The sequence below is a fragment of the Muntiacus reevesi genome, chromosome 8 (genome assembly GCF_963930625.1).
Source record: "Muntiacus reevesi chromosome 8, mMunRee1.1, whole genome shotgun sequence".
In the NCBI taxonomy this organism is placed as follows: Eukaryota; Metazoa; Chordata; class Mammalia; order Artiodactyla; family Cervidae; genus Muntiacus; species Muntiacus reevesi.
Window position 1 is genome coordinate 47,477,466 of NC_089256.1, and position 18,584 is coordinate 47,496,049.

At 41.4% G+C, this 18,584-nt stretch overlaps 1 protein-coding gene across 12 annotated transcripts in view; it reads left to right on the plus strand.

Annotated features, from left to right (window-relative positions):
• KALRN (kalirin RhoGEF kinase) overlaps positions 1–18,584 on the plus strand; it is a 678,650-nt gene that overhangs the window by 376,830 nt on the left and 283,236 nt on the right. For all 12 annotated transcript variants that reach the window (XM_065943374.1, XM_065943379.1, XM_065943376.1 and 9 more), the window contains exons 14-16: positions 632–827; positions 9,660–9,826; positions 17,695–17,814. In XM_065943374.1, coding sequence (XP_065799446.1) covers positions 632–827; positions 9,660–9,826; positions 17,695–17,814 — 483 coding nt within the window. The remainder of the gene's footprint in view (positions 1–631; positions 828–9,659; positions 9,827–17,694; positions 17,815–18,584) is intronic.

Consider the following 18,584-nt stretch of genomic DNA (forward strand, 5'->3'; position numbering starts at 1 on the left):
TTTCTTGAAGCTAGACTCAGTACTTAAATTCTAAGGTCTTCTCCAATGATAAGATCTTTAGAACAACAGTTACGGTATGGTGGACTAAGTCTTTGCAGTAAGGAGGGAAACTGAGTTATGTCCTCAGGTTGTGTCCCTCATGAGCACGGTAAACTCTGGGCAAATCATTCCATCTGTGTGAGTGAGTATCAGCTTCTTTCTCTGTAAGATGGACCTAGAGATCTCCACCCTGTCTGTGTCTCAGGTTATTGGGGGTGGGATGAGGTGGAGTATACAAAGCCTTTCTAAACCATAATTCATCATTTAAGTATTTGCTGCTGCTATAGGCACTAAAACACAGGAAGAACAATTTTTTAACATTTTTATTTTATACTGGAGCATAGTTGGTTCCAGGTGTACAGCAAAGTAGCTGTTGTAGACATTGAAACACAGGGAGAACCCTGTTAAAGGCATGCATACATGGTGCCTGGCATCATTAAACATCATTAAACATAGTCTAGGGGTCAGGAAAGAGATGCCAAGCAGAGTCAGATCTGACTTAGATTAGTTAATAATGCTCAGAATCAGTGAACTTCTATATAGCTGTCTCTTGTGGACCAGTGAACCTGCGCTGACAGTGGTTCCCTTACAGGTGACAGCAGAGCTCGACGCTTGGAATGAGGATTTGCTTCGGCAGATGAATGACTTCAACACGGAGGATCTAACGCTGGCGGAACAGCGGCTGCAGCGCCACACAGAGCGGAAGCTAGCCATGAACAACATGACCTTTGAGGTCATCCAGCAGGGCCAGGATCTGCACCAGTATATCATGGAGGTTCAGGCCTCAGGTAGGAGACCTGTCCTGTGCTTATGTGTCCAGCAGGGAGATGATGAAAACAAGAACATCAATCATCCTAACTCCAAGGGGCATTTCCACTCCACTAATTCATTCTCTTCCTACAGGTACAAGAAACAGAGAGTTTTGAACCATTTAAAAAAAAGAAACTGAAGCATGAGAGCTGAAATTGTTTGTCTGAGGTTGCCCAGTTAGCTATCATAAAGACAGAAACAGGACCAGGTTCTTCTGGTGCCGTGGCTACTGCTGCTGCTAAGTTGCTTCAGTCGTGTCTGACTCTGTGCAACCCCATAGACAGCAGCCCACCAGGCTCCGCCGTCCCTGGGATTCTCCAGGCAAGAACACTGGAGTGGGTTGCCATTTCCTTCCCCAGTGCATGAAAGTGAAAAGTGAAAGTGAAGTCGCTTAGTCATGTCCGACTCTTTGCAACCCCATAGACTGTAGCCTACCAGGCTCCTCCGTCCATGGGATTTTCCAGGCAAGAGTACTAGAGTGGGTTGCCATTGCCTTCTCCATGGTGCTGTGGGGAGAATGGGAAAAAGCACTGATGGAAATTAGCACAGATTCACAAACATAGTGGTCTAGAGAAATAAACCAGGTGGGCTCCAAATGCCCTCAGCCATCCTTGTTACTTGTATTCAGATGTGTAGCTATTGCTGTTCACATACTCTCTTGCCCTGTCCTCCACCCGCAGGGCTGACTCCTCATCTCCAGTCCATGCCTCTCAGTGATACTCAGTCGTGTCCGACTCTTTGCAATCCCATGGAGTGTAGCCCACCAGGCTCCTCTGTCCATGGAGTTCTCCAGGCAAGAATACTGGAGTGGGTTGTCGTGCCCTTCTCCAGGGAACTTCCCAACCCAGGGATCGAACCAGGGTCTCCTGCATTGAAGGCAGATTCTTTACCAACTGAGCCACCAGGGAAGCCCTCTCAGAGTCCTCATTTTTCTTATCACTGGTCTGTGTGTGAGTGTAAGGTACTTACAAAATTTATGGCAAGGTCATATAATTTTATAACTTCTCAAAAAACACATGGCTGTTATTCAGACTAGACTTCTTTTCCTATTTAGAATTTATTCGTTGTTTATCCAACAAATGCATGAACCCTTAAGTTTCACCTACCATTTTCCAGAACAGCCTTTGAACTCAGAGCTGGAGAGAGCCATAGTAATTCCCTAGTCCAGAAGGAAGAAGTTATTGGTCTGGGCCTTAAACTAGTGGACTGCCAGAACCCAGGTCTCCTCACCCCCACCATCCCAGGTCCTCTACCACCCCAGAAAGAGGCAGGCAGGAGCTCAGGCCATCAACTCTTTGAAACACGGTTGGTCCATGTCTCTGTTGATTTAGAATCATAAGATTGTCAGGCAGACCTTAGCAATCAAACTTGACTTTAGGGTACTGTGCTTCTTTTAATGACCTGAAACAGGACATACCAGCACTCAAAGGAACTTCACTCCTAACCGGAGGAGAGACAATCTAGTAAATTCTATTTACTTTGATCAGCATTATCTTTCCTTGAATGTTCATTTGTGTTGTGAACAGGCTGCAGCTGTCTGTGAGACACTGTTTCCAGGGTGCAGATCATGCTCCACACAGCTCCAGGAGGAGCCCTTATTCACTTTGTAGTCTCTCTGGGGATTATTTTAAAAAATGACAATACCTAGATACTCTGATTTAGCATCTCTGAATGGGACTTGGGACTTGGCAAAACCTTCTCAGTTGATGCCACCGTGCGGCCAGGGCTGAGAATCACTGCTTTTTATCGTGAAGGTTTAATCACAGCAGCCGATATCTCTGGTGTACCTTAGGACAGCAACTTCCAATTTTTTGTCGTCCCCAGATCAGCAGCATCAGCATTACCTGAGTACTTGTTAGAAATGCAAGTTCAGGTGCCCATCCCCAGAACCTGCCTTGTCATAATCTCTGCTGCATGAGGCCCAACAATAAGCCCTCCAGGTGATTCTGATGCACTAATCTAGGACTGTTGATCTAGGACCTGTTCTAAGTGTGGGCCCTGGGCCAGCAGCACCAGCATCGCTCATGAACTGATTGGAAAGACAGAACCCCAGATTTAGGAATCTGAACCTCATTTTATCAGCTGTACCTTTTCAAAGCCTTATTACGGAAGGGGAAAACTGGTGGAGAACCTTGTCTGGACTCAATGTTTCACCCTATAACTTGTCCTCATGATCCTCGAGATAGCCGGCTATCCAACTAAGATAGGGAAACATGAGAGAATGCAGACACAGTACCTAGGAAGGAGGCTGTGCAGAGAAACTCTGCAGGTATGCTTATCCCTTCATCCCTCAGTACTGATGTGTCTCGCAGGTGGAGAGCCTCATCTGCCTGAAAACTTGCGGCACTTAAGAGCAAGGTGCTGGTATGATCCTGGGCAAGCGCACCTCTGTCCAAGAGCCAGATATCCTTGGTAACAGAAAGACTGCCAGGAGCTAGCAGTCCCTGTAGACCGGCTGTGCTTGGCAGCCACCTTAACCATGAGGGCTGAGTGGGTGAAAACACCCCAGGCAGATGGGCTGCCAACCCCCACATATCCTGTTCTAGAAATGAGCTTTGTCAAAAGAACCTTGATTGGCCTCTTCAGCCCTTTCTGCTGGGACGGCTGTTCCCTGCTTCTCCTCGGCTAGCTGTTCAGTCTGGCATAGCTCACGAGACCTCCAGGGGAGTGGTTCCAGGGCTCTCAGGGAAGCTTCCTCTCTCTGCTGCCATGTGCCTGTCCTGCAGAGGAGGTGTCTATCTCATCTCTGGCTTGGAGGGAGGGCGGCATCACACCAGAGCTGAGACTGGGAGTGGAAGTTGAAGGTGGACTGAGAGTGGGCCTTGCCAAGAACCTGGGTAGCTGAAGAATGCAGAACTTCAGAGACACAGGAAATAGGGTACAAATGGGCTGGACGTTTGCCTTGTATGTCTAATAAATTATATTTGAACTAGAGATAAAAAAAACTACTGTCTCAGAAAAAGAACAATTAGAAAAATGAATTTGGTTGCTATGTAGCCTTCCAAGCTGAATTAAGGGCTTATGCTTTGATTTTTATAGGAATAAATAGAAATAGGGAATTTCTTTACACTTACTTTTAGGTGTGAACTTTGTAACATTCAGCCAGGTTCTACTAAATCCACCTGATTTGCTAAGAGCCCTAACCAAACAAAGCCTCTGCTTAAATCAACATCAGCCTTAAGTGTAGTTGGAAAAATGGAAACATTTTCTTTACCTGCACATCATTTAGGGTTATCTATTGGGCCTCAACTTAGGAAGTAGCAGGTTTTGCTGGAAAGAGTCACGCTGGGGCAAACACGCCGGCAGAATTCAAGGTCCAGCTGCACCACCACCAAGCAGTCTGACTTTGGAAGTCACTCTTCTTTCTCCGTAGACCTTAGTTTCTTCATCTGTCTAGTGTGGAAGGTGGGCCTTCATCCTTAAACTTCCCTTCAGTTCTCACTTGCCATGATTAAGCTTCACTGCCCCCACTGGTTATACCCCAGCTCTTTTCCCTAATGTTATCTGACCATGCAACTGTTACATGTGAACTTAGAAATAAGACAGGAGCTGTGTATCTTGTGCATATGTTTCTTTCGTGGTTTAATCAAAGCTTCATGTTCTCTCTTTGTGCATGGTCTTTAAATGAAAATTCTTTGGAGTGTGTGGCAATGGTGCTTAAAATGTACTGTGCTTGGAAAGAACCCAGCCCCAGCACTTAAATTAATTCTTAAAGTAGGTCGTGAGGATCACTCGTCTCTTTGAACATAGAGGTTAAGGGTACAACCAGGAGAGACAGAGAGAGGCTTCTGGGTTGGAATCTACATCATACCTCCCACTGCATGGGTTCCCTGAGCGTGTTATCCAATCTCTCCAAGCCTCACCTTCCTCTAAAAAACAGCAGTTATAGGAATCCTAACCATATGGAGTCACTGTGAGCATGCAGTGGGGTGAAACATGAGCCTGGTATGAGTTCAGTAAAGCTTGATAACTTTTGTACATTGTACTGATACTCTAGCTCACACTGAATTCTCTTGGGGTTGTGTTCCTGTAGCTTCTCCAGCAGCACGAGGGCGGGGCATTTCCTTCCTTCTCTTTACATTTCCAGCATCCAGCAGAGTGGTTATGTCTCGCTCATAGTAAATTCTCTATATTGACGTTTGCTGAATTAATCAAGTGAACATCAGTCTGAGAGAAGCCGATATACATAAAAATAATGGACCACAAATAATTGTACTTATGTTATAAAAGGAAAGAAAAGGCCTGTGTTCTTCCAAAATGTAAGCTACCCTGGGGTGAAGGAATATGGCTCTGAGAGCAAGCGAAAAGAAGTTGATGTAAAGCAATAGTTCTCAGCCTGACTACATATTTTGGAATCACCTGGAGCTCTTCTTAAAAATACCAGTGTCTGGGTCCCACTCCTCAGGGATTCTTATTTAATTGGTCTGGAGTGGGCCCAGATTTTTTAAACTTCCCAGGTGATTCTAATATATAGCCAGGGTTGAAAATACTAATCTAAAAACCTGATTAAAGGACTTTGTAATTTATGAACTGGGTGTTAATTGAGGTAGTGACACAGAAAGAGGAGTGGGGGGAGGAGAAAAGAGAAAAGAAGATGTTCTCTATCTGAGGCAGACACAGATATTTAAAGAACATACAAACAGTTGAAAAACATGTTACAAGTATGGGCAGCATAGCCAGAAATACCTAACTCTACCCTAGACCACAGCCACCTCTCTCCATGAGGAAATTAAAGTGATACTCTCAATCTGGCAGCAAAGGAAAGCAAAATAACATTTTATTATTAACTGCAGCCTTGAGCCCTAAGTAATTGCTATGCTGAACGTTCTGGTAACTGAGTGTAGCCTAAGGAATGTCTCTGTCCCTGGATCGCTGACCATTGTTCCATTTTATCCAGTGGATCCCAATCTTCGTTGCACGTTGGAAGCACCCTGAGAACTTTAAGGTGGGAATTCCTGATGCCTGGTTCCTACACATAGAGATTTTGATGTTATTGGTCTGGGCTGTGGCCAGGACATGGTGACTTTTAAAATTCTCCTTATGTGATGAACCTTATCTGAGCCAAGGTTGAGAGCACTAGTCTAGTAGCATCCAAATCATCATTTCTAATGATATACTTTGAACAAGCTCATAAACATCTGATGGTTAGATTTTCTATTTACATTTAATATAAGTCATTCAATAGTCCCATCAGTAATCAACACAGAATTTCCCCCAAGGGAAAGGAAAAAGTGGGGACATGGGTGTTTTTGAGCCTACTGAATGCCAGGCCCTGTATCTACCTTATCTCTCTTAGTCCTCTTAACAATCCCGAGGACTCAGTGTTCAGATTCCCATCTTAGGTGGGCTCAGAGGGGATTTGGAACCCAGAGACTCACTGTTAATAGGTTGCAGAGCCTGCGTTCCAACCTAACTCTATCCCCAGAGCTCTCAGGTTACCTGAGTTCTTCCTGAAAGAGGCCCCTGTGTTCATTAAACAGGTATTTTGGAAATATTATATGTCAAGCACTGTGCTAGGTCCTAAAGAAGCTGAGATACATGAAATAGAAATGGCCCTGGCCCCAGGGAACCTACATTACTATAAGAACACAGACAAGTTAGTAAGGAACTGACCTCAATGGAAGTGTTCTGACAAGGATATTTGCAGGACATTGTGGAGGTACATCAGAAAGAAATTACAATACAGCTTTCTCTAGAGAGGCTAACAAACTATTTTGGTATGAATATATTTCATTACCTGATGGAAAGACAAACACATCTTATTCCATCTCTGGAGAGCCCCTAAGGAAGACAGACCTCAGATTAGATTGAAAGCAGTAATGTCAATACACAAAAATACTATTTGCTATTGATTGATGCTGCTTACCAGTTGATGGATATTAGCTGGGACACTTGTCAATGTGTTTGTGGGCACCAGGAAAGAGGCATGAGTTTCTGTTCTTCTAGGTATTGCTGGAGTAACTCTGCATGTTCCTCCCATTCACTTCATTCATGTGATGAGTTGTTGAGTGTAGAAGTGCAGTAGGCATTGTCTTCACCCATCTTATTTCCTGTTCATCTCAAAAAAAAAAAATATCAAGTGAAATAAATGAAAATGAAGGGCTGGAGTCTCAAGGAAGGCAGGAAGCCTGTTCTGGATGGTGTTCTAAGCAGGTGGCTGGCCCCTTTGATGAGGTACCAGGCTTAGATAGCCCATTTGCATGTGATGTGACAGGTGTGAGCCATGAGCTTCCCATAGAAAGACACTTAGCCCAAGCCTGGCATACTAAACAGCAGAGATGCATGCAGAATGAAAACGAAATGGAAAAAAATCTGCATTGTGGCTGGAAGCAAGGATCTACTTCTGCAGGTGGATCTTAAATTACATTTTTAGGAAGTAAACGTGGAGGTCAAGGGTCATCCCATGATGCCTAGCACTGCAAAGGTAGAAATTTTTCTTTATCTTTTTTTATTTCAGTCAAGGAGATGCTCTACCACATCCTCTTGGTAATTGAAAATAGTAAGTGGAGGGAGTTGACTGCCAAAAGAACAAGCCATTCCCTTCTCTGTCTCCCACAGATACAGATTTTCAGGACCTGGGACTTAGAATTATGAAAACAAAAGAAAAAATAAACATGGAAAGATACTGAAATTATTACATGTAACACCAGAAAAAATCTCCCACTCTCCCATATTGTCTTATATAAAACACTATTTTTGGCTCTAGAAATGAATTTCCCTTCACATGTATAGACTTTCTGTATACACTCCCACTGCATCAGGCCACTGTGTTGGTGGTGGCAGTGATGAATTTCTGATGGCGTCAGTCAGAGTGAGGGGGGAGTCTCAAAAGGGCAATTTTTTTTATGTGGCCATACACTGAGATTTTTGGGCTCCTCTGAGTGTGATCTCCATGGAAGTAACTACACTTTGGCACCCTGAACCTCATGGTTAGTTGGGATTCTGTTTGTCAGGATCAGGACCACAACTGCACCAGGTCATAGATTCCAGCATATGGGCTCAGGGAAAGGATCTGGACACAATTAAGAATCTGAGGAGCCAGGTGAAGTCAGGGATCAGAAGAAGGCAAGCAATCCAGAGTTAGGATTTTCCAAAAGCCAAGGATCTGAGCAGGGCTGAATCAGAAATAGCTGGACAGTAAGAATCAAGAAATAATACAACTTGCATGAGGTTGGAAATAGGAGCCAAGAAGACATGAATGTCAGAAGATAGAAAGTTGAAAGTTTGAGTCAGGAACCAGGAAAGCCGTGGGACTGAGGAGCAAAACATGTTCATTGTCATCATATGTTAGATACTTATATATATATATATATTATATATTATCTCATTTAATCCTCCCAGTCAGCTCCTGAGATAGGTGAGTATGTAAAATCCCATTGTACATGTAAGGAAAGTGAAGTTTCTGAAAGCTTAGGTAACCTGCCAAGATCAGGATTCTGATTTGGGACAGGTCTCACGCATTCCTGTACTCTATCATAGCAAGTAAGGAATCACAGTCAAGTCACTAGAGGACAGAAGGACCTTGATAACTAGGCAGTGCCTTTGCTCCATCTTAGAGTTCCTTAGTGACCCTTGCTGAAGCAGAAATCTGTTGGAGAAAGGCTGCTTTAGGCCTGTTGGTGATAATGTGTAAATAGGAGCGCTGGTTTGGAGAAGAGAGAAACTGTGTGTGTGTGTACATGCATGCATATGCATGCACACATGCCTGTGTGCTGGGAGAGGTACTCCAAAAAAATAAGGCAGGGAGGTGGGGGGTTTTACACAAGGAGTGGAGCCACAGCTTCTGCCTGGTGGGTGTTGATTCGTCTCCGATGGTTGGCAGTTTATTAATAAACATTGGGAGCCCTTGTTGGTGACTGGTGGGGCTTACTAATGCTTTGAATCAGTAGAAGGATGAACAAACTGTCCTGTGGGCACAATTTTAGTGTGATGACTTTTCTAAATGGATAAGTACTCAATGTGTGCTAAGTCACTTCAGTCGTGTCCACCTCCTTATGACCCCATGGACTGTAGCCCACCAGTCTCCTCTTTCCATGGGATTCTCCAGGCAAGAATACTGGAGTGGATTGCCATTTCCTTCTCCAGGGGATCTTCCCCACCCAGGGATTGAACCTATGTCTCTTGTATTGGCAAGTGAATTCTTTACTGCCAAGCCACCTGGGAAGGCCAAGTACTTAGTACCCCTGTGATATTGCTGGGGTATGGTTATCAGGAGTGTTTGCCTGTATTTGATAAACAATAGAGTTAGCAGGTATTTCTAAGAGTGCTTTTTTAGGGAACCTGAGTAGTTGGCTAATAAAATTACCACTGGCCAACCATTCTCTTCAGAATGCATTTAGCATCTAATTGTGAATTGCATCTGACCAGCTGAAAGAGAGCGTGCCTTTGGCAGAAGTTACTGAGACAGCATCTCTGGGCTTTGTTTTGTATCTCCCAATGTAATCCAAAGGCTTCGTTGTGAATATTCTGGGTGTTGGCAAACCACCCAGTAAGGACTGCTGTATGCGGTCTTGTCTAGGGATGGACTCCAGTAAATCACCTCTTTGACTCCAGTTAATAAGGAGCTGATCATCTGTTAAAGAGTTGTTCCCTGGCAAAGGATCAGTTAATCCAATAGAGATGGTGTGCTTTGAGCATCTCAAACAAAGGCCCATTATGGTGATTTATCCCTTTTCACAGAGTGATATGCAGAGGTTGGGAGGGTTACTGGTGATGTTTTTCCAAATTCCAGCTTTCATATGCATGTTGAAGGAAATGTAGTCTTTATGGTACTGCCTGGTTTTTAATTGTTTACATTTTGTTTTAATCAGGGATTGAGTTAATCTGTGAAAAAGACATTGATCTGGCAGCCCAGGTACAAGAGCTATTAGAGTTTCTCCATGAGAAACAGCATGAGTTGGAGCTCAACGCAGAGCAGACCCACAAGCGACTTGAGCAGTGCCTCCAACTGCGGCACCTCCAGGCCGAGGTCAAACAGGTGAGCCTGGCCCTCCACCTTCAGCCTGGGCTTTCCAGTTGCTGAGTCTGGTCTGGGCCTGCTCCTGGTATGGGGTAAGGCTTACAGAGCCTCAGGTGTGACCAGAACTTAGGAATAGGTAAGTTAAGGAATGGTTGTATTAGCTTCTGAAAGCTAGTCTGCTGTCTATTGACTCTAACAAATAGATCTAATGGTCCAGTGGCTCAGACTTACATCCAAATGCATTATTTCTCTGGCATACAACAATCTAAGGAGAACATCTTCTCAGAGCTTTTCCAAGTTGTCCTCATCCTCAGTCACTGAATCCATTCTCTTCCTTTCTGTCCTCGATCCTGCATAGAGTTCATGGGAAAGGCAAAGCCTTTATCAATAGATATATTCAGGCTTTAGAGCCAGACTGATTAATTTGGGGGCACCTATGTGTCTAGTAAGGACCTGACATATTCTTGATAATAAGTGGTAGCCATCATTCACTTCCCATTATTCTTTTCAGTGTGTTTGTGGTTCTTATAAGAAAATGTTCTTGCCACATTAAAGCCAATTTTAAAGAGTTCTTACCTATATGAGACATGATACTATCTATTCTTCTAAAGGATATTCCTATATCATTCCTAGGGATTTATAAGAACATACACACAATGACCAATGATACATTTTAAAAATACTACATATTTATATTATAAACAGACTAAATGGGAATTTTCAGCATAATGATTGGTGACTTCATATTTAGACAAAGTGGGATTGAAGAAATCCAAATATAATTATAGTTCCACTTATTGAGTATCATAGACCTTTTATACCTATCTCTTGATCAATTCTCACAACCATTCTCTGAAGCAAATATTACTCTCTTTTCAGAGGAAGTCACTGAAGCTTAGCAAGGTCACCAGACAAAGGTCACACTGAAGAAATAACTCGTCATCACCCTCCACATGTCCAGGAAGACTTCCTGGCAGGGTAGATCCCATAGCACTTCAGTGTTTGCTTCTTCTGCTCCAGACTCTCCCAAGCAACCCGTTTCCCCTGCTTTCTCTAGGCAGAGCCCCGTCCAAAATATCATGTTCAGTAACCACTAGAACTTTTAGATTTAAGTCTATTAATTTAGCACAGGGAACAAAAATATGTTTTATAATTATTTCTTTGCCCCTTTTATTCAAGGTATTCCTTGTTAATGCCTATGCTTTTATAGTTATTATATATTATTTATTATAATGTGCAAAATTACCTTCTCTGCTCCCCTTCTTTTCCAATCAGTGTTGAGTCCTCACATTCTGTGCTAAAGATCCATCTTGAGCACTGGTGACATCACTGGGCCCTAAGCAAAGCCAGGTCACAGCACTGCCATCCAGGTTTTTTTCAATTTAATTATCCTGGGATCACACCTGATTGTCTGGAGACATGGAGACATGTTACTCGTGGTGACATGGTGGAAATCCTAGCAGGCCCAGAGTAGGGATGAGTTTTCAAGTTCTGAATCTCTTGACAGAAATGATAGTAATTTCTTTCTTATGAGAAGTACTTTCTCATTTGTGATCTCAATTTAGGAGAAAAAGCCCATGAGAGAGAGTGGTGTACATTTACTTTACAAATGAGGAACTGAGGTGTACTATAAGATGAGGGTTCCCGGGGCCTCATGGCTGCTTAGCTGAAACTTGAGCCCAGGCCTCCAAAATCCAGACCTGGGAGTTCCCCTCTGCTCTTTGTTCATGGTCATCTCAATAAACTGGATAACAGGAAAATTATTCCTAATTGACTTTTTGAGATGGAAGTATCAGACCACTTTACCTGTCTCCTGAAAAACCTGCATGCAGGTCAAGAAGCAACAGTTAGAACCAGACATGGAACAATGGACTGGTTCAAAATTGAGAAAGGAGTACAAGGCCGTATATCATCACCTTGCTTATTTAACTTATATGCAGAGTACATCATGTGAAATGCTGGGCTGGATGAATCACAAGCTGGAATCAAGATTGCTGAGAGAAATATCAACAACTTCAGATATGCAGATGATACCACTCTAATGGCAGGAAATGAAGAGGAACTAAAGAGCCTCTTGATGAAGATGAAAGAGGAGGGTGAAAAAGCTGGCTTAAAATTCAGCATTCAAAAAACTAAGATCATGACATCTGGTCCCATCACTTCATGGCAAATAGCAGGGAAAAAAGTGGAAATGATGACAGATTTTCTTTCCTTGGGCTCCATAATCACTGTGGATGGTGACTGTGGCCATGAAATTAAAAGACTCTTGCTCCTTGGAAAGAAAGTTATGACAAACCTAGACAGCATATTAAAAAGCAGACACATCACTTTGCCAGCAAAGGTCCATATAGTCAAAGCTATAGTTTTTCCAGTAGTCGTGTGTGGATGTGAAAGTTGGACCATAAAGAAGGCTGAGTGTTGAACAGTTGACGCTTTAGAATTGTGGTGCTAGAATAGACTCTAGAGAGTCCCTTGGACTTCATGGAGATCAAACCAGTCAACCCTAAAGGAAATCAACCCTGAATATTCATTGGAAAGACTGAAGCTGAAGCTCCAATAATTTGGCCACCTGAATCGAAGAGCCAACTAATTGGAAAAGAGCTTGTTGCTGGGAAAGATTGAGAGCAAGAGGAAAAGGGGGTGACAGAAAATAAGATGGTTAGATAGAATCACCAACTCAATGAACATGAATTTGAGCCAACTCTGGGAGATAGTGAAAGACAGGGAAGCCTGGCGTGCTGCAGTACATGGGGTCGCAAAGAGGTGGACATGACTTAGCGACAGCACAACAACATCATATAATTTTGCTTTCATTCTTTGTTTTTTACAGAATTTTTACAGAATTCATAGTAGAGCCAACTTTCTAATTATGTTTTTTTTTTTACTGTGATGAAAATGGAAATGAAATTAATTTTTAACCTTCCAAGTATATATTCTGTACAGGATGGGGAGCTGAAGGATGATAGGTAGTTTGTCAAGTGGGGAAGTAGATTAACTATATATGGATCATCCAGGTTTGACTAATTGCATACATTCTCAATCAATATTTCATGAATTATAGAGCAAAAAAAAAAGTTCTTCTGGAATTTGAAATTCCAGAAGAGAAAATTCTGGAATAAGAAAATTCCTTCTTCTTCTCTTCACCATGGCAAGAATGACACATGGGGGATTGTAGTTCAAAATGGTACTGGATGACTGAGATCAGCCTTTAGGAAACCACGAAGGCCTTGGCAAAGGATATCAGACCTTGCAGGTGCCGGGGAACTGCTGTTCTGTTAAAAGGCTTTATGCCTCATTAAACAGACTTGTTCTTCTTGTCAGCGTGGGCTCTTTCTTTAGGGAGTCTTCTAATCCAGTTTCAGAGAAGGCATTCGAGGTTTGACGGAAGTTGGTGGAGCAGGAAATATTGACTTGGAAACTGTTGACACTTGGAAAGAGGGAGTTAATTTAGATGTCATTATTGATCATGTGAGCTAAATTTAGACACCAGCTTGAGAGTTTCTCTTTGGAATGTACTCTCAAAAACAAAAAACAAAAGGACACCTTAATTGAAGTGCCGTTAATAGAGACAGAAAGGGAGAGGACAACAGTGTGTTATGTCTCTGTCATTATAGCTCAGAGGTTAAAGGTTTAGATTTGGCCTTCATAACCTATGTGCAATTATACCACAGTTATATTAAACTGGGGCTCTGAGGAACAGTGATATCACAGACATTGACTAAAAATAATTTTCAAGTATTTAGAACAAATGAAACTGATTAATGCAACTGATTTGCTTTCTGAAGGATTACTTAGGACTTTGTATCTAAGATAAATGGCCCCAGCATCTCCAGAGAAATGCTGAGTCTTGAAGGGAAACCACTCCCCTGATTCCCATGGTCCAGGGCCCTAGACCACCCAGATACTCCCTTTCTTCTAGAAAAATTGTTAAGATTATTCTCCAGACCCCACAAAATGCTCTGATTGTTTTCCAGGAAAATTGCTACTCTGGTAAGGATGACCTCACATTTATGAGATAATTGAGGGAGATTTGAAAAACCTATTTAGTGGGCATAAAACGAAATGACTGCCCATATGTATTCCTGCAGAGCCATGCATTTAGCAGAAAATAGGCCAAAATGGATTTGTAGGATGTTGGAGCTCTGAGCTATGGGAAAATAAATTGTACTTATTTGTCTACTAAAAACATTGACTTAAATTATCCCTGTGGACTAAATACTGGCCAATATTTGGATATGATCAAGATAGGAATTTAAAACAAAGGAGAAAATATTACCTTCTCCTCATATTCTTATAGAAAATACCATTTAATTCTGTTCACTGTACATAAAAATTCAAAGGACTTGGAGTAGTACTGAAAGATAGACAGCCATAGGGACAAGTATCATCCATTTGTTTCAAAATGGAGATAATTAAGAAGACACACAGTCAGAGTCTATAATATCATGAAAGATAAACACATATAATCTCATAAATTGTGAATTTTTTTTAACTAGGAAATACTAGAAATATAACAGGCTTCCAGTTAACCACCTGAGAGGCTGACAGTTTCCCTGTGATTAAAGTTTTAGAAGTGACTGTGCCTTGTGATAAATCATCTGCAGTAGCAAGAGCCTCTTAGGTTTCCTGTCAGTGTGACCTAGAGAACACAGTCATAGCCAAAGCAGCTTCCGCAACCTACGTGGGCACAGGGTCCAGCTTCCCCAGCTTAGGTGGCATCATCATTTTGGACATTCACATCCAGCTAACCAAAATCCATCCTTCTCCTAAGTCAGGGTTATCTGAGCTTCCTTAGCCTAACGAAGCAGTAAATCTCTATGTTCAGTCCCCCCTCAGCCTGACTGAGCTGAATTGGTGGCCTAACTCCCAAGTCCCCAAGCAGCAATACTCTTCCCAGCCCTCATTTCTGCAGGTCTATGTTTCTCTGTTATCCTGTGGTTATAGAGACAGCCTCTGAATTTTGAAAGGAATATGGAATATTATGGCTCCAAGTGACCTTTAAATACCATCTAACCTATTGGTAAACTATGGTCCAAGATGAATGATCTATGTAAACCATGCATTTATAGGATTACATCTTATGGTTTACAAAATACTTTTACAGTAATTATTTCATTCATCTATACCTTGTGATTTACCATTTTACAGATAAGAAAACTGAGCCTCGGGGAGATTAAATGATGTTTCAAAAGTCAAATAGCTCAAGATTAGTGGGGCCAATATTTCTCATGTTTGTTACAAAATTTCTCCTACTACCTTTCTCTCATTTGGATGCTCACAGAAAATAAATAGCCAATTTTATGAACCAGGAAGATAAATATGACAGTAATGGAAAATTATACCAATAAGAGTTATTGATCAGAGCCCAAAGACTGATGATAAGAAAACAGCTAAGTTATCTGTATCTCATCAGAATATAGAAATAAACTCTGCAAATAGTAGAATATAAGTTGGTATTTCCAAACTCTTTTTCTTCTCATTGTGAAAGATATAATTGGAGAATCATAGTTAGGTTTGTCTCAAAACTAAAAATCACCACTATCAGCAGGCTTTGCCTTTTACAGTATGCTACATCAACCCTGATACAGGAAGAAAAGATATCCTACCTTTACAGTTGAAAAAGCTGTGGCTCAGAGGAGTTAAGTGGCTTTACCAGGTAGAAACAAAGCCAGGTGTTTTGACTTAAGATTCTGTGTTCTTTAAACATGGTCTCAGTTCTGCTTCTAGGACTGAGTCCATGACTTCAACATGGGAGATTTGATTCTAGGAAGATAAAAATGCTTGTAGTTTAATCATTGGCATCAGTCCCACCCCTGAACCAAGCCATTGATTAAACTGCCATGCATTTTTGTCTTCCTAAAATCAAATTTCCTATTTAAAGTCCTGGAATGCCTTTATAAACAACATTTGGGAAATAAAAATGAACAAGGATATCAAGGATACAGCATGATTTAATGTAAGATACAGAGACTAAAACCTATCATATTTCTAAATGGAGAATCTGGTAGATGGAGATCCCACAACTATAGCTATAACTAATGTTTTCAGTTGGCTGAAAACAGAGAGAAAAATATTCCAGTAAGACTCAAGAGGCCCAAAGGGAGTCAGATTGCCCCCCCCCACAAGTGTTGATTTGTGATGCACATTGAGAAAATGTTTCTCTGACACCCTCAAATGAATCCTGAACCAAGCAAGATGTGATGAATCATGGCAGAAGGACTTACATAGTTCAGAAATATAAATTATGAGCTCCATTTTCCAAAGGAGTGAAGCATTTGGGCATGCAATCTGTGTATGCATGTACCCAAACTTACAGCCAGCTTTTAGAAATCATAAACGCCTCTAGTCAGCCAACTACAGTGCACCAGTGGCATCAGAGATTTCACACATACACTCTGAACAGTTATTTCCTGCAACTAATTGCTTTACAGATTGGTATCTCATCCGCAATCTGCCAGACTGCCCATGAATTAACATCTCAGTCCAAATAACACAGCTTCAGTGAGATTTATGTCCCAATGTTATCCATGCACAGTATGGCATCAGTCATTTTCTGCCCAAGGAGGACATTTGAGAAATGCCGGTGAGGGTTATGGAAAAGGAGACTAGGATTAATATTTTTTAATTGTTTAACATGAGGAAGTTGAGAGAAGAAAAAAAAAATCTCAAAAACTCTGAAACAGATTGTGATGTCTTCTGCTTTGCCTTGAGGAAACAGATGGATGGTATTTACTGATCTTGAAATTTCAGAAGAACTTTTATTTTCTCTCCAAGCAAACTCTCAGACTCTTGAATAAAGCAAATATTTGGCAATTTTCTGATGACCAGACACAAGGTAGACTTTCAAGGCCTAATACTTCCAGTTTGATTATTTCCACCAGACTCTATTAACTGGGTAATTGCCACATTTCCATTTCAGATAGGACTGTCTAGACAGTATCAGCTGTTTCTTCTTCTATTCTAATATTCTCTAGCTGAATTTTCTTTCCCCCAGTACTAAATTAAAGTCACCTAGAAATCTTACTCAGCCTAGCCATAACCTCTAAATACTTTAAATCAATTATAACATACTCTTCCGTTTTCTGATGATCCAGTGTATGGGTGATTCATACTGTTGCTTGTTTTCTTTTTCCTCCCTTTGGGTTGTTTAACCAATCAAGGCTAAAACTTGTCTACTCTTGGCTATTTTGCAAACCATAGGAGGCTGGACCCACTTTTCAGGTGTGACTTGGATATTTTCCACAGTGACTTGGATATTTTCACTCTTTCAAAAATGTTACTGCATGCCTGTCATATGAAAAGCACTATGCTCAGCACTGAGTGAAATTATAATATGACTCATGTGTTAATCAAGTCTTCCAGAAGTTTACATTCTAATGAGGGGAGATGAAACATAGGTCGAAATAACCAAATAAGGCAGATTTTCGTGAGTGCTGTAGAATGGTCTGGTTTCACTAGATGAAGAGATTGTTTCTAATAGGTATGGTGAGATACAGATTTCAAGCAGTTGTTGGCCTTAAAAAAGGAAAGGATACCATACCGATATTCCATACATATGGAATTTATTTATTTTTACCATACTATGTTCCAGATGGAACTTCAAAAACATACCTACAGTGCAATCAGATAAAGTAATGTTTAAATTAAGTAGCTGAAGAGACTGGGATTGAAGAGTGACAAGGGTAGGAAAGAAAATGTGAAACTTGGAATGAGATTGGTACTTAACAATAAATACCTTATGGCACAGGGATAAATATCTTATTCCAGATAAATTTGGAGAGATTTTACTTATCCAGATCCTTCCTATCTTCTCTTCATTACGGGTAGGAGATAGTGAGCTGTCTGACTGAAGGCCATTCACCTGTGCTGTTGTCCCAACTCCCTAGGTCCTGGGATGGATCCGCAATGGGGAGTCAATGCTCAATGCCAGCCTGGTCAACGCCAGCTCTTTGTCTGAAGCAGAGCAGCTACAGCGGGAGCACGAGCAGTTCCAACTAGCCATCGAGGTAACACCCAAATCTGACTGCACTGTCCTCCCTTCCCTTCTCTGCTCTGCAATTTAGGCAGGATGATTCCTCAAGATGTGGGTTTTCCTTTATGTGGCGAAGCCATTACTCTTTCTTGTGAAATGGGCCAGGTAGCTTCCTTATCACCCAGGAATTGGAGAAGCAAATCCAGGGCTTCATTACCCCAAGGAAGCCTGGTATTAGAAGACAGGTATTCACACTCCAAATGTGATCTTTTTTTTTTTCTTTTTTTTTTTTTGTGATCTTTTTTATTAGTACCTTTAACCTTCAAGTCCCCTGGTCCATTGAGTCTTTTAATACCTTATGATCTATGCATCATGTGAAAATATAAAGCTAAAAGGTTAGAAGTCACTTCAGTTGAAGTTCACTCAGAATTGAGGATAAACAACTGTAGAAGTCATTAGTAAATTAGAATTCCATTTTTAAACATTTGATTTACATGTAACATTTAGATTTCATTGTCAAATCTGCCTTTTAACACAAGAGTGGACTGTACTAGAGAGTTTGTTTCACTGAAAGTAGTTGTTCAATAATGCTGGTGGAAGTCATATTTAAAGAATAAACTAAAATCAGAAATTTACCAACCAAGGCTATTTTAAAATAAAATTCCACTTGTGATAGTCTAATATGAATTTTGTCTTGCTTTAAATAATATCTTTAATTATCCTTTGTACTGGAACATTTCCTTCCCAAGGAGACTTGAGCTGATTGCTCTAGAACAGTATGGGGAAAGAGTAGGAAATGGGACA